The 13,359-nt window shown below is 50.1% G+C and overlaps 2 protein-coding genes across 3 annotated transcripts in view; both read right to left on the bottom strand.

The window, feature by feature from the left end:
- OSCP1 (organic solute carrier partner 1) overlaps positions 1-442 on the bottom strand; it is a 28,210-nt gene extending 27,768 nt beyond the window's left edge. For both annotated transcript variants that reach the window (XM_052637820.1, XM_052637821.1), the window contains exon 1: positions 303-442. In XM_052637820.1, coding sequence (XP_052493780.1) covers positions 303-414 — 112 coding nt within the window. In that variant the 5' untranslated portion in view covers positions 415-442. The remainder of the gene's footprint in view (positions 1-302) is intronic.
- Positions 443-7,243: 6,801 nt separating this feature from the next.
- MRPS15 (mitochondrial ribosomal protein S15) lies at positions 7,244-13,030 on the bottom strand. The gene is made up of 8 exons (XM_052637484.1): positions 12,808-13,030; positions 12,485-12,529; positions 11,476-11,551; positions 10,638-10,686; positions 10,076-10,160; positions 9,092-9,150; positions 7,645-7,836; positions 7,244-7,396 (listed from the first exon to the last, which is right to left on the bottom strand). Exons 1-8 carry the CDS (start codon positions 12,941-12,943, stop codon positions 7,259-7,261), a joined length of 780 nt encoding a protein of 259 aa, XP_052493444.1. The 5' UTR covers positions 12,944-13,030; the 3' UTR covers positions 7,244-7,258.
- Between the last annotated feature and the right edge of the window lie 329 nt (positions 13,031-13,359).

Genomic DNA, 13,359 nt, shown 5'->3' with positions numbered 1-13,359 from the left:
GGGAGGGATCAATTGTCAAGAGAGGTTGGGAAATCATCTCCGGTTTAAGGGGATGAGTAAATGGGGGGAGGTCAGGTACCCTCATAATATTCAATGGGGGTATTAAATCCCTCTGTGGTGAAACGATCTTTTGGGGACTGTGCTGATGAGGGGTTCTGTCTGGATGGGGCTGTGGGTTATGAAAGAGGTCCCCGGCTATGAGGGCGCAGAGTGCAGGGGTGTTGGTCAATCTGTAAAGGCGCTTGGCTCTAGAGGTCTGGCTGAGGGGTCGGGGCTGGCTGTGCGGGCCGGGAGCCTCTCACCTTTGCGGGCCTTGTCTCCGGGAATGTTCTGGGCCCGCAGCCGCTGGTCCAGGATGTAAAGCATCTCCCCGCCCAAGTTCAGGAAGAGCAGCGGTAGCGTCCGCATGGACATGGTGCCGGAAAGCCAGCGCGTCTGGTACAGAGCCTCCAGGTTTAGTAGCCAGAGGCCTGGACGGCCCTCAGTCGCGTCCCTAAAGCCCGGTTGCTAGGCAACGCGACAGGCGGCAAAGAAGGCCAATCAACAGGCCGTTTGTTGGTAGGCACTCGGGGGCGAGCGCGTACTGGGCGGGGCGGCTAAGACCTACCGGGTTGATTGGACGGAGCTCCCCCGGCCTTGGGCCCTGAGCGCCAGTTTTGATTTTCTTGAGACCCGGAGGGTGGGCGAAGATCGGCAGGGCGGCCTCCTTCTCCTCGCCAGGGGGAAGTGCTCACGTGCCCCTAAAGGAGGAAACTGAAAGTGTTTGTCGCCTCTGACCTGACGGACTCTGTGACCCTGTGGACTGTAGCCCGCCAGGCTCCTCTATCCATGGGATTCTCCAGGCAAGAATACTGGAGTGGGTAGCCGTCCCTTCTCCAGTGGATCTTTCCCATCCAGCGATCGAACTCAAGTCTCCTGCATTGCAGGCAGATTTACCCTCTGATCCACAAAACCCAAGCCGAACTCTTTTAGAGCAGACTCTGGGCTCTTCCCTGGTGGCTCAGATGGTAAAGCGTCTGCCTACAATGTGGGAGACCTGGGTTCGATCCCTGGGTTGGGAAGATCTCCTGGAGAAGGATATGGCAACCCACTCCAATACTCTTGCCTGGAAAATCCTATGGAAAGAGGAGCCTGGTAGGCTACTGTCCATGGGGCCACAGAGTCAGACACGACTGAGTGACTTTATTCACTCACTGGGCAGACAGGCCTGTTGTTGTTTTTAAGTAATTTTTAATATGATCATCACATTAGCTTCAAAATTATTTATATCATGTAATTTTACCAACAAAAGCCAAAACACAATTTTCAAGTTAAATCAGATTTTCCATTCTAATAGACTTTCTCAGTAAGTTCAAAGGAATTGGCAGATTTGTGACCCTGACAAATATGAGAATCACTTGATTCAATTTGGTTAGAAGTCAATTCCTTTATACCTTTATTATAGGAAGCACTGAAACCGCCCACCCTGGCCAGGCACCACAGTAACCATTTGCATGAATTGTTTTTCGGCAGGAGGTTCTGGTAAGGAACAGGGAACTAATAAGCCTCCACCAACCAAAAGAGTTTGGGAAAGGTCAAAAGGAGACACCACCTGTCTGACCACTTCCCAGAATCTTTCTCTCTGGCATCCATCTTGGCTGAACAAGGCATGCACCACCAGGAATGACTCTTGAGTCAGAATGATTGGCTAAGGACAACCTGGAAACTAATCCCATCACCATAAAACCCGAGACTGGAAGCCATGTGACAAAGCTGTTCTCCTGGGTTCCCTTACCCTACTGCTCTCCACCTGGGTGCCCTTTCCCAGTAAAATCTCTTGCTTTGTCAGCACATGTGTCTCCTTGGACAATTCATTTCTGAGTGTTAGACAAGAGCCCAGTTTTGGGCCCTAGAAGGGGTCCCCCTTCCTGCAACACGTTCGTAGGTGGTGGTTTGGTGGTTTAGTCGCTAAGTCATGTCCAACTCCTGTGACCCCCATAGACTGTAGCCCACCAGGCTCCTCAGTCCCTGGGGTTCTCCAGACAAGAATACTGGAGTGGGTTGACATTTTCTTCTCCAGGCAGACCTGGGTTTGAATCCCTGCTCTGCAGTTTCCTCGCTGTGTGACTTGGGGCAGTTGTTTCGAACCTCGACTTCCTCATACTGGAAAATGGAGGGGACAGCCATCTCCCCATGTTGCAGAGAGGAATCACTGAAATCATGCAAAATGCCAGGAAAGCCCTCAGCAAAATGGTAACGTTCAGGCGGGGAAAGTACCAGAGGTCCTTGAATTATTTGCGTTTCCTCCCTAAAAGCCACTTGGCGTGAAGCCCCTTGTTTCATGCACCAGGAGGCAAACCAGGCCTGTTCAGGATGCATGCTGTGCTCTCTGAAGCTCCCGCACGGTTAAGCAGGCCTACCATCCACTTCTCTGTTTTGAGGGCAGTGACCACGTTCTTCACCTTCATCTGGAGCTCCAGGATCACCTTCTCATCATCTGCTGTTTTCACATTTTTACTTTGATAACCATTTCTGTAAATTTCAATGCTTCTAAAACCTAATCTTCCCCTCCAGCCGCTCAGACTTGAAACCTGAGCCTTGTTTTCCAGCTCCCTCCCCCTGGGTCTTATTATCTTTCACCAATTCTGCTTTTCCCACCAAAATCTTTCTCACATTTCTTTCTTTTTGTCTGCATTACCATGTTTCTCCATATTAACTGCTCTTTTCTCACTTCCATGGGCCTGGCTGCTAGGCTAAATTTCAGAAGACACCTGTCAGGCTTTTGCCATGACACCCCTTCGGTGGCTTTCTACTGTTTGGCAGATCACAGGTGAAATGCCTTTGTGAGGCATTCAACCTGTCCACTTTGGCTCTAACTGCCTTTCCAGAGACCTCTTCTGCACTCCCTTGATAGTTTGCAATCCAGTTGAACTCAAACTCATTAGCGTCATCTCTTTGGAGCATCACCTCCTCTTACTGATAACTACACCCACCACTGGAAAGTCTTCCCTTAACATATAAGCTCAAGTCTTTCCCACACCTTCTGGAGTCCACTTTCCTTCCTTTCAAAGCCAAGGTTTTAAAAGAATAGTCTACTCTTGTAACCTCAATTTCCCCCATCACCATCACCCACTTCATTGCCATTGGATTCAGCTTTCGCCACTCCACTGAAACTGCTTCATCATGAAGAATTTTTGGTGCTTAACTGACATCTCAGTGGATGCTATACAGTGATTGAAAGCTAGCAGCCCAGGGCTTTGATTTGATCTTGGCTGGTCTGTGCACTGTCTTAAAAGGGACTATAACTAAGATGGGACTGTAATAAGCAGCTTAGCATCATTATCTTCATGCACTATGCTATCTGCCTGGTTGCTAAAAGCATTTGAGTTTGTTGGAGTGTAGTTTCCTCCCAGAGCTTCTCAGACCACTTTTCCCCCTCTGTTCAGTTCAGTTCAGTTCATTCGCTCAGTCGTGTCCGACTCTTTGCGATCCCATGAATTGCAGCACGCCAGGCCTCCTTGTCCATCACCAACTCCTGGAGTTCACCCAAACCCATGTCCATCGAGTGGGTGACGCCATCCAGCCATCTCATTCTCTGTCGTCCCCTTCTCCTCCTGCCCCCAATCCTTCCCAGCATCAAGGTCTTTTCCAATGAGTCAACTCTTCGCATGAGGTGGCCAAAGTATTGGCGTTTCAGCTTTAGCATCATTCCTTCCAAAGAAATCCCAGGGCTGATCTCCTTCAGAATGGACTGGTTGGATCTCCTTGCAGTCCAGGGGACTCTCAAGAGTCTTCTCCAACACCACAGTTCAAAACCATCAATTCTTCGGCACTCAGCTTTCTTCACAGTCCAACTCTCACATCCATACATGACCACTGGAAAAACCATAGCCTTGACTAGACGGACCTTTGTTGGCGAAGTAATGTCTCTGCTTTTGAATATACTATCTAGGTTGGTCATAACTTTCCTTCCAAGGAGTAAGCGTCTTTTAATCCCTAGGCAGTGTGATATCATGAACAGAACATGGGCTTTGGAGTCAAGACAGATGTGGGTTTGAATCCGTGCCTACCTCTAACCAGCTGTGTGAATTTGAACAAATTGCCTGCGTTTCAATTCTCTCATGGTAAGATGAGGATAATTACGCCAATATGGCAGTGGGGTTGGCGGGGGGAAGCTTGGTAAAGGTGGCTTTAAAGATTAGGTGAGTTAATGAGACTAATGCAACACTTAAAACAATGCCTTTCCTGTAGAGCCTGTTCCATGAATCTGTGACTGTGTTCCTTTTTCGCCTTCTCCTCCAGCACAGCATCTCTAAAGTAGCTGTGTCTATTCAAGTCCTGTCCTGTAACAGGCATTCCCTCCTGTTCCTGGAGGTGGTATCTGACCCTTTCATCTCACTTCTGATTCCTCAGGACCCCAGGCCCTCTGTTCCACCATCATGTCACCTTCCTCTTGACCTCAGCTGCCCCTCCTGACTCAGGATACGCCCTCAGAAATTATCCTTCCCATCTGGACATGATCCTGTTTTCTTCACTCACATTCTCTCCCTGAGCAATTTCACTCACACCCATGGCTTCACCTTAAAGGTAACTCCCAAACCTGTCTCTGGTTTCCAGCTGCTCTTTGGACCTCACTATAATGCACCTTCCTTCCTTTCTGGCTTCCTTTCTCGCTCAGCATGAAATCTAAAGTCTTTCCCCCAGTGTTATGTACTGAATATTTGTTCTTCCCAAATTCAAAGGTTGAAGCCCTAACTCTCAATGTAATGGTATTTGGAGATGGGGTCTTTAGGTGGTCATGAGAGTGAGGTCATGAGGGTAGAGCCCTCATGAGGGGATTAATGCCCTTATTAGAAGAATAACTTTTCTTCTCCTTGGAAGAAAAGTTATGACCAACCTGCACAGCATATTAAAAAGCAGAGACATTACTTTGCCAACAAAAGTCTGTCTAGTCAAGGCTATGGTTTTCCCAGTAGTCATGTATGGATGTGAGAGTTGGACTATAAAGAAAGCTGAGTGCTGAAGAATTGATGCTTTTGAACTGTGGTGTTGGAGAAGACTTTTTAAAAATGTTTTCATGTTTTATTTTTTTACAATATTGTATTGGTTTTGCCACACATCAACATGAATCCGCCATGGGTGTACACGTGTTCCCAATCCTGAACCCCTCTCCCACCTCCCTCCCCATACCATTCCTCTGGGTCATCCCAGTGCACCAGCCCCAAGCATCCTGCATCTAACCTAGACTGGTAATTCGTTTCTTATATATTACACGTTTCAATGCCATTCTCCCAAATCATCCCACCCTCTCCCTCTCCCACAGAGTCCAAAAGACTGTTCTATACATCTGTGTCTCTTTTGCTGTCTCGCATACAGGGTTATCGTTACCATCTTTCTAAATTCCATATATACGCGTTAGTATACTGTATTGGTGTTTCTCTTTCTGGCTTACTTCACTCTGTATAATCGGCTCATTTCATCCACCTCATTAGAATTGATTCAAATGTGCTCTTTTTAATGGCTAATACTCCACTGTGTATATGTACCACAGCTTTCTTATCCATTCATCTGCTGATGGACATCTAGGTTGTCTCCATGTCTTGGCTGTTATAAACAGTGCTGCAATGAACATTGGGGTACATGTGTCTCTTTCAATTCTGGTTTCCTTGGTGTGTATGCCCAGCAGTGGGATTGCTGGGTCATAAGGCAGTTCTATTTCCAGTTTTTAAAGGAATCTCCACACTGTTCTCCATAGTGGCTGTACTAGTTTGCATTCCCACCAACAGTGTAAGAGGGTTCCCTTTTCTCCACACCCTGGAGGAGACTCTTGAGAGTCCCTTGGACTGCAAGGAGACCCAACTAGTCCATCCTAAAGGAAATCAGTCCTAAATATTCATTGGAAGGACTGATGCTGAAGCTGAAACTCCAATACTTTGGCCTCCTGATGTGAAGAACTGACTCATGTGAGAAGACCCTGATGCTGGGAAAGATTGAAGACAGGAGGAAAAGGGGAAGACAGAGGGTTAGATGGTTGGATGGCATCACCGACTCAATGGACATGGGTTTGAGTAAGCTCTGGGAGTTGGTGATGGACAGGGAGGCCTGACATACTGCAGTCCACGAGGTCGCAGAGTCAGACACAACTCAGTGACTGAACTGAGAAGGGCAAAAGCAATCTCTTCTCTTTTTCTCTCTCTTCATTTTCCTGCTTCCCTTCACATGTGAGGACATGGTCAAGATGTGGCCATCTACAAGCCAGGAAGATTCCTCATCAGAAACCAAATCAGCCTGCACCTGGATATTGGAATTGCTAGCCTCCAGAACAGAAAATACATCTGTTAAGCCACTCAGTTTATGGTACTTTAAAACAGCAGCCTGAACAGACTAATACACCCCAAAAGCTCCGTATTATCTGGTTTCTGCTAACTCCTCTGACCTCATCTCTTCCTACTCTTCTCTTTGCTGGCTCAGCTTTAGTCACACAGTCTTCTTTGGATTTTTCAAACATACTAAGCATACTCAGGCTTCAAGGCCTTGGCACTTGAATTGGTGTAAATGGGTGGGCTTTATGGGAAGGGAGTTGTCCGTAATGCCCCAGAATTTATAAGCAATGTTTTGTACCTGTGCAGTTTTAGGGACAGACTTTTTTCAGATTTTCAGTCTGAACACCAATACCCCTGTCTCCCGCAATTAATCGCTCTGATCTCTCCCCGTCTTGTCCAGCTCTACACTGCTGCTGCGGATCTAGTGCAAACACAGACTTTATCATCACTCCTTCCCAGCCAGCACATGCAGCCTCTCATAGCCCAGCTGGAGCCTACCTGTCAAGCTGTGTGTCCAGCTCTGCTGCTTTTCCGAGTGCAGCACACGCTCGTACACTTGTCTTTGCACTTGCAATCCCTCCTGCCTAGGACACCCTCCTTCCCCACTCCCGCCTGGTGAACTGCCACTCATCCTTTAGGCAACCGTTTAGAGGCAGTTCCAACACTGGCTTCCTCACCCAGCAGCCAGTCAGCCTTGCTTCCTCTGTGCCACCGTGTGCTCGGTCTCGCCTCCACTGAACGGCCCCTGGATGACAGGGGGTTGTTTACCTGAGCGTGTGTTGAGGTGTGTGATGAGAATGTGTCCTGTGGTGCATGAGGGCAGGGACTCTGCCTCTGACACTCCCAGGACCCCAGAGCTGCATGAACGAGTGAATTCCTCCTTGTCCCAGGCCACAAGGAGCCCCACCTTCTCTACTGTTATTCTTCAAGGCAGCAAGACATGACTTTATCAACATTTATTGGGTTTCTTTGATTGCCTCTGGTCTGGCTTCAGAAGGGCTCTCTGGGTTCCTCTGGCCTTGTTTCTGGGCTGCTGCAGCTGCAGTTTTTAAGGCTCTTTTTTGCTTCTTCAGCTTTTGAACCTCTTGGAAAACCTGGGGATAAGAGGGGACGGGATAAGCCTTTGTAATACTATGCAAAACTGCAGACTCGAAGCAGCTGGGGTGGGGAATGACTCGCTCAGATGGTCACCCCAGCCTTTCTCCATGGACTTGGTGGCCTGGGAGCCACAAGGCCTCAGGCCCAGCTCCATGCCTTGCTCAGACTCAGACGACCCCTCCCTCTGCTCTCTCCACCACAGTCCTGGAGTGGGACCAACCAAAGCAGCAGTTCTGAATCATACCCGAATGCACAGAGCCTTCTTGGTTGCCAAGCGTCGGTGGATTTTCCGGTGGTACGGAGGGGGAAAGGTGTACTCAATCCCCAGCTCCTTGCATGTCTTCTCAAAGACAGGATAGTTGGTCTTGCGGAGGTTTTTGAGCATCTTTTGCCTTTGGTCAAGGCTCATCAGCAGATAGCGCTTGTGGGCTTTGTCCTGTATGAGAATCGGTATTACTTTGAGTATTATGTAGATAAGTGGGTGCCACTTCACAGAAACAAAGCGTGGTCATTTTACCATGGCACTGAAACAATCTTAGGCAAATGTCAGCGCAACTCTGAGCTAGGCAGTGTCATGCCCATTTCACAGATGGGAAAGTAAAGGCTCAAAGATGTTAACTGATTCATTAAAGGTTTCAGAACTGTGCTGGGTCAGGACCTTGTTTAAGATCAGTCTGGAATCCAAGTCTGGTGGTCAGACTCCACATCTCATGCTCTTTCCCCTCCACCTACCCACTCAGCCTCTCCACAGCTCAGCACACTGTCAGCTGGGGTGGGAGGAGGGAAGGCCAAGGAAGACCCCTGCCGGCAGCAAAACACTGCTTCCTCAGTTGGGTTGGTGTTCCATACTCCAACTTTGAGCTCATGGAACAGCTCAACTAGCTTCAGGGAAGAGAGGTGCCAGGCGTGGAGCCAGACCAGTTCGTGTTAACAACTGTGTGTTTATTAAAAATACCAGCAACTGCTTCATTACAGCAGCTCTGCGTCTGACACTGTGCTGAGATCTGGCAGACCGGTTAGGAATGTGGGTCTGGAGCAAGACCACCAAGTTTCAAGTCCCAGCACAGCATTTCCTAGTGGTGTGCCTGCAGGGGTAACTGAATCATGCCACGCCTAGATTATTCTTCCGTACTACGGGCTACAAAGAAGAGTATGAGGGTTAAATGAACTGGTGCACACAGAGTATTTAGTATGAGGCCTATAAATACTTTATAGGCCTCATGTTGGCTGCCATTATATTCATACGGTCCTTGCAATCCTCTCAGCAGGTACTAATTCGGTCCCCATTTGACAGACAGGAGAACCGAGGCTTGGACAGGTAACTTCCCCAGAGACCCACAGCTAGTCAAGGGGCGGTGGCAGAGCTGAGTTTTGAAGCCAGGGGAATCTGACCCCACTCATGCACTCACCAACTACTGAGCGCCCCTGTGGGCCACACACTGTGCCCTTGCTCTGAAGTTTGTGCTCTTTTTGACCATTAACGACCCTCAGCCCGCCCTGTAAGCCTCCCTCGTCTCCTCCGGAGGCGAGGCGGGAGGGAAGTGTTTCCCACTGCAGCTGAGGGGCGGGTGCTCTGCTGCTCTGGCCACCGGGCTTCTCAAGCTGCTTCTTCGGACCCGGAGCCCCTCAGTGCGCAGGCTCCTCTCCCCACAGCTGCTGACGTTTAGCTCTGAGTGAGGCCCAAGGGTTACCTTGCGATGTTTCTGCATGTGTTCTTCATAACTGCGGATCTTGACAGTCAAGGCAACAACTGAAACCACAAACCACAGAGGATGAGAGACAGGCACAGAGGAAGGAAGGGCCAGACCTTGGTAATGTTTTAAAACCTCAAGGAATAACAATCACCAAAGCTCTTGTACAGCTCTCCACCATTCCCAGAGCAGTCTGAATTTTTAAAGCTCAAAAGACTTTGGAATATCTTGCCTTTAGAATGCAAAGCCTGAGGAAAGGAAGTTCCTTAATTTTATGAAGGTCTCATTGCCAAACCCCAAACCCCCAAATCAGCATTCGTAATGGTAAAACTTTAGAGCGTTCCTATTAAACTTAGTCTGGAATGCCTGCTCTCATGGTTACAGATTCAATACAGCCCAAGAGGTCCTTGCTGAGGCAATAACTGAAGGTTAACTGTCAAGGGTCTCCTCCTTGCCTCTTTCCCCCAGCTGCCATCCTTATCTCTGTGTTTCCACTAATGAGTTTTCAGAATTATCAGCTCCCATTCATCTCCTTAAGCCTCAGAACATCCTTCCTTCAGGTATCCTCTTGTGTGGCTCAAGCCTGTATTGCAGAGATAGGGACAAAGGCAAAAGCAGAAGATGGCCCCAAGGAGAGGCTGTCACTACAGAAGGCCCTTCCTGTATGCGGTACACTGTGTCCTGGGAGCACTGCAGAGAGTGCCGTGGGGACACTGGCCCTGACCACACGCCCTTTCACACCACCTTAGCTGCAGAGCGCAGAGAGGAACAGGCTCCTTAGGAACGTCACCTGAGCTCAAACAGAGATACGACTACAGCACGGAGCTCAGAAAACCGAGTCCAGTGTTCCCTGGTCCTCCTTCCCGTCTCTCCCTTTATCAAGCCACCTCTAATACCAGTGTATCTGCAGATGAGGGCCCTGAATCAAGTACCAGCTAGCAGACTATCCTGTACCCCGACCCCCCAAGGGGCCCCCTGACCAACTTCGAGCCTCCAGGGAGCTGGTGTCCTTCGGGTTTTCCACGACCTTGCTCATCAACTGCTCTTTCTTGATTTTTAGCATTTCCTTCTGTTGAAGATAGAGAGGGAGAATCTGTCAGGTCTGCCAACCGCTAAGAACTAGCCCTCACGCCTCCAAGTACAGGGCTGCGGTCACAGCAACCAGGCCACAAGGCTCAGGGACTGACTTCACTCAGCTCATCAGGGTATGGCCTCTGGCCAATCGCATGGCTGTTCACATCTAGGTGAGCCTAAGGCCAATGCCACTGACAGCAGAATGTTGGATGAATGTTGCTCACTCATGCAGGCATCAGATTTTTATTGAATCCCTACTGTTTGTCAGGTGCTAAGGGTACAACGAGGAACAAGCTGTACCCTTAGTCCTTGCCCTGGAGATGCTCAGTCTGGGGTACTGACAAGTGGGTACAGCCTGACAGTGGGATAAGCACTTTGACTTGAGAAGCATGGGCTGAGGGGTGCTACCAGGGTAGGAGGGAGTCTCCAGAAGAGGACAGAGAGAGGTCAAAGCTTGGCAAAGGCCACTCACCTTGTTGGCCATTTCCAAAGATATGAGTCTTTTCACAACATCATCAACCCTGTGGGGAAAAAACCACAGCAATGAGAGACAGGTGTGGAGGGAAAGGGGGAAGGAGAAGCAATGCTGTTTTCATTTTAGTTTGAAAAGCAAGAATGGTTAAAAATTTCTTTTACAACAGGACTCTCTGGAAGTGGGGTGCCATTTCTCAGGAATTAAGTCAGCATGGATCTGATCTGCTAGGCTGAGAACATGCAATGATGTGGTAACAGAAAACTGGGGCTGTCAGCTCGAGTGTTCCAGGCTCATTGCAGGGAGGGCAAAAAGAGGATTTCCATTTTAGCTGGGATACGGCTCAGCCTGTCTTGAGACACTTCAATTCGACAGTCATTGTTTCTTTCTCCTGTCACACTGCACTGTGGGAGGGACTGGACAGACTGCCCAGCTCCCACTGCACAGGACAGGGGCTGAGCACAGGGGCCTGGTTTTGATGTCTTTCAGCCCTGATTCCCCTTAGAAGCTGTATGACACTGGGGAGTCTGATAATCTACAAAATGGGAACACCATGTCTTCCCTCACAGGATTGAGAGATGCAAGATTTCTACAAAGACCTGTGAGGCACGGTGCCTCCTTGGTATCTAATGGCAGAGGGTCTTTACCCAGAGCATAGAAACAGCAGGCAGGTATGCTCCATCTGGCTCGCCTGCCCACTCACTCTCACCATGCCTGGGCTTCTCTGCCCTGTTTCACAGTCAAGCTTCAGATCCAGCAGGTATCTCCCTTCGAAGCCCTCTCCTTGCCAATCCTCCCAGGGCTCTCTGCCTCATCAAAGAGATTCCGTCCTGCTTACTTCTCAATTCCAGGGACATTCTGGTAGTCCTTCAGCAGCGTGGAAGGGGGCGGGTCATCTTCTTGGCTTTGCTGGACTGTCAAGAGCAAAGGATGGAAAACACCCAGAGTCAGCTCTCACTGCCCTTCCTCCTGGACCTGGCTCTTCCCATCACCTCTGTCAGAGACATCCAGGGTCTCAAGCAAGGCACTGGTATCTCCAGGTTCAGTTTCTCCTCTGTAAATCCTGTGGACATCTGCCTTGATATTTCATGCTGGGAGCAGACAGCCTTTCCCAAGACCCTGTACTGTGCCTGTGCCTCTCACACACCTGTCTGGCTCTACAGTTATCAGATGTCCCACTAGGATGGGTCCTCCTGTGGACAGACTGAGTTCGACTCCCTTTGATTCCCCCCAAGTCTGGTCCTGTGGCTCAGCACAGAACAGACACTCTACAAATACTCGCTGGCTGACCGCATGAATGAAATAAGGGGCTTACTTAAGGAGATGTCTGAAAGGTAAACACCAGATAGAGATCACAAGAAAGCCTCAGCCTTGGTGTGTGCCTGCAGGTGAGGGAGAGACAAGGCAGAGATCAACTTGTCCTCTCCACTCTGACCCTGCTCTGCCATTACACTAATAATATTAAGCAAGTAATATTAACATCTAGTAAGAGAGATCTGAACAGCTATGCAGACTGCCTGGGGATGGGAAACCAGGCTCTCCACCCGGGAAGGGCGGACACAAATTGCTGTATTTTAGGTAAGCCTCGGTAGTGTCAGCCCCTTGCCTCTCAATGGTTCATTTCCACTCACGCCCACTCTAAAAGCTCCTGCTCCCATCCTCCCCTCCCCCTGCCCTTCATGCAGGATCCAGGCCCACGACTTTGTTGCAAGGTGAATGCGGGCTTCTTCGCAGGACCTCTGCACCATCACCCCTCTACCCCCGCCTCCGGGTGGCTCTAAGTAGCCACCTCAAGCCTTCAAGGCAACTGAATCTCTCTTCCGCCTCATGTCGCATCCAGTTCCTACCTGGTTTCTGGGTGGCATATCCGCGGGCGGTCTGCAGGACGAGACCTACGCAAAAAAAAGGGGGGGCTGAGGTCCGTCTCCTTCAACAGTCCAGCCGTGATTCTGGTCTATAGCCGTCGCATTACCCTTCCTCTGTGCCGAACCGCCGCCGCATTTCTTCGGCACCAGGATGCACCGTGTCTCTCCCACCTCACCTCACTTCTTCCCACCCACCACTTTTTCTCCTGCCGCTACACCGTCCCCGAGTAGCCTCTTTCCACTCATACCCTCCATCTCCTCCAAATTCTATTTCTCTACTCTCGCTGTCCGGCTTCTCGGCTCACCTCTAGGACTTGAGGGAAGGTCCCGCTGGACGGAGAGAAGCTTGGCGCACCCTCCGCCCGGCAGCCCGAGGACTGAGGGCTGTGTCACCGCCTGGGTTCGAATCGAACTCAGCGCCCTCCACGCCGCCCTCAGCATGGTGACTTCTGACCCCCAAGGGACCCGCGCCACGGCCGCGTCGCCTTCGCGGTATGGACTGGGTTACACGGGCGCCGCCATGTTGACTCCGGCTCGACCAATCGAGTGCAGTTGCGAGACCGGAGCAGATGAGGACCGAGATGATGGATTGGCAGGTAGGCCTCCGCGATGACGCCGAGTTGGGTCAAGTGGAGAGGTCTGGTTAGCTATAGCGCTCCAGTACTCTTGCCTGGAAAGTCCCATGGACGGAGGAGCCTGGTAGGCTGCAGTCCATGGGGTCGCTAAGAGTCGGAAACGACTGAGGGACTTCACTTTCACTTTTCACATTCATGCATTGAAGAAGGAAATGGCAACCCACTCTAGTGTTCTTGCCTGGAGAATCCCAGGGACAGGGGAGCCTGGTGGGCTGCCGTCTA

Source organism: Budorcas taxicolor, chromosome 3 (assembly GCF_023091745.1).
Source record: "Budorcas taxicolor isolate Tak-1 chromosome 3, Takin1.1, whole genome shotgun sequence".
Taxonomy (NCBI): Eukaryota; Metazoa; Chordata; class Mammalia; order Artiodactyla; family Bovidae; genus Budorcas; species Budorcas taxicolor.
The sequence above is the reverse complement of the archived record's forward strand: the minus strand, read 5'-3'. Positions and strand labels throughout refer to the sequence as shown.

What these genes read in the sequence shown, in the direction of transcription:
- MRPS15 (XM_052637484.1), bottom strand. Translation starts at nt 12,943, where the DNA reads ATGCTGAGGGCGGCGTGGAGGGCGCTGAGTTCGATTCGAACCCAGGCG. An exon ending in CTTTGGAAATGGCCAACAAG is followed by an intron (nt 10,161 to 10,637) that starts GTGAGTGGCCTT and finishes TATCTTCAACAG; the next exon opens with AAGGAAATGCTAAAAATCAA. An exon ending in AGAAGGCTCTGTGCATTCGG is followed by an intron (nt 7,397 to 7,644) that starts GTATGATTCAGA and finishes TCTTATCCCCAG; the next exon opens with GTTTTCCAAGAGGTTCAAAA.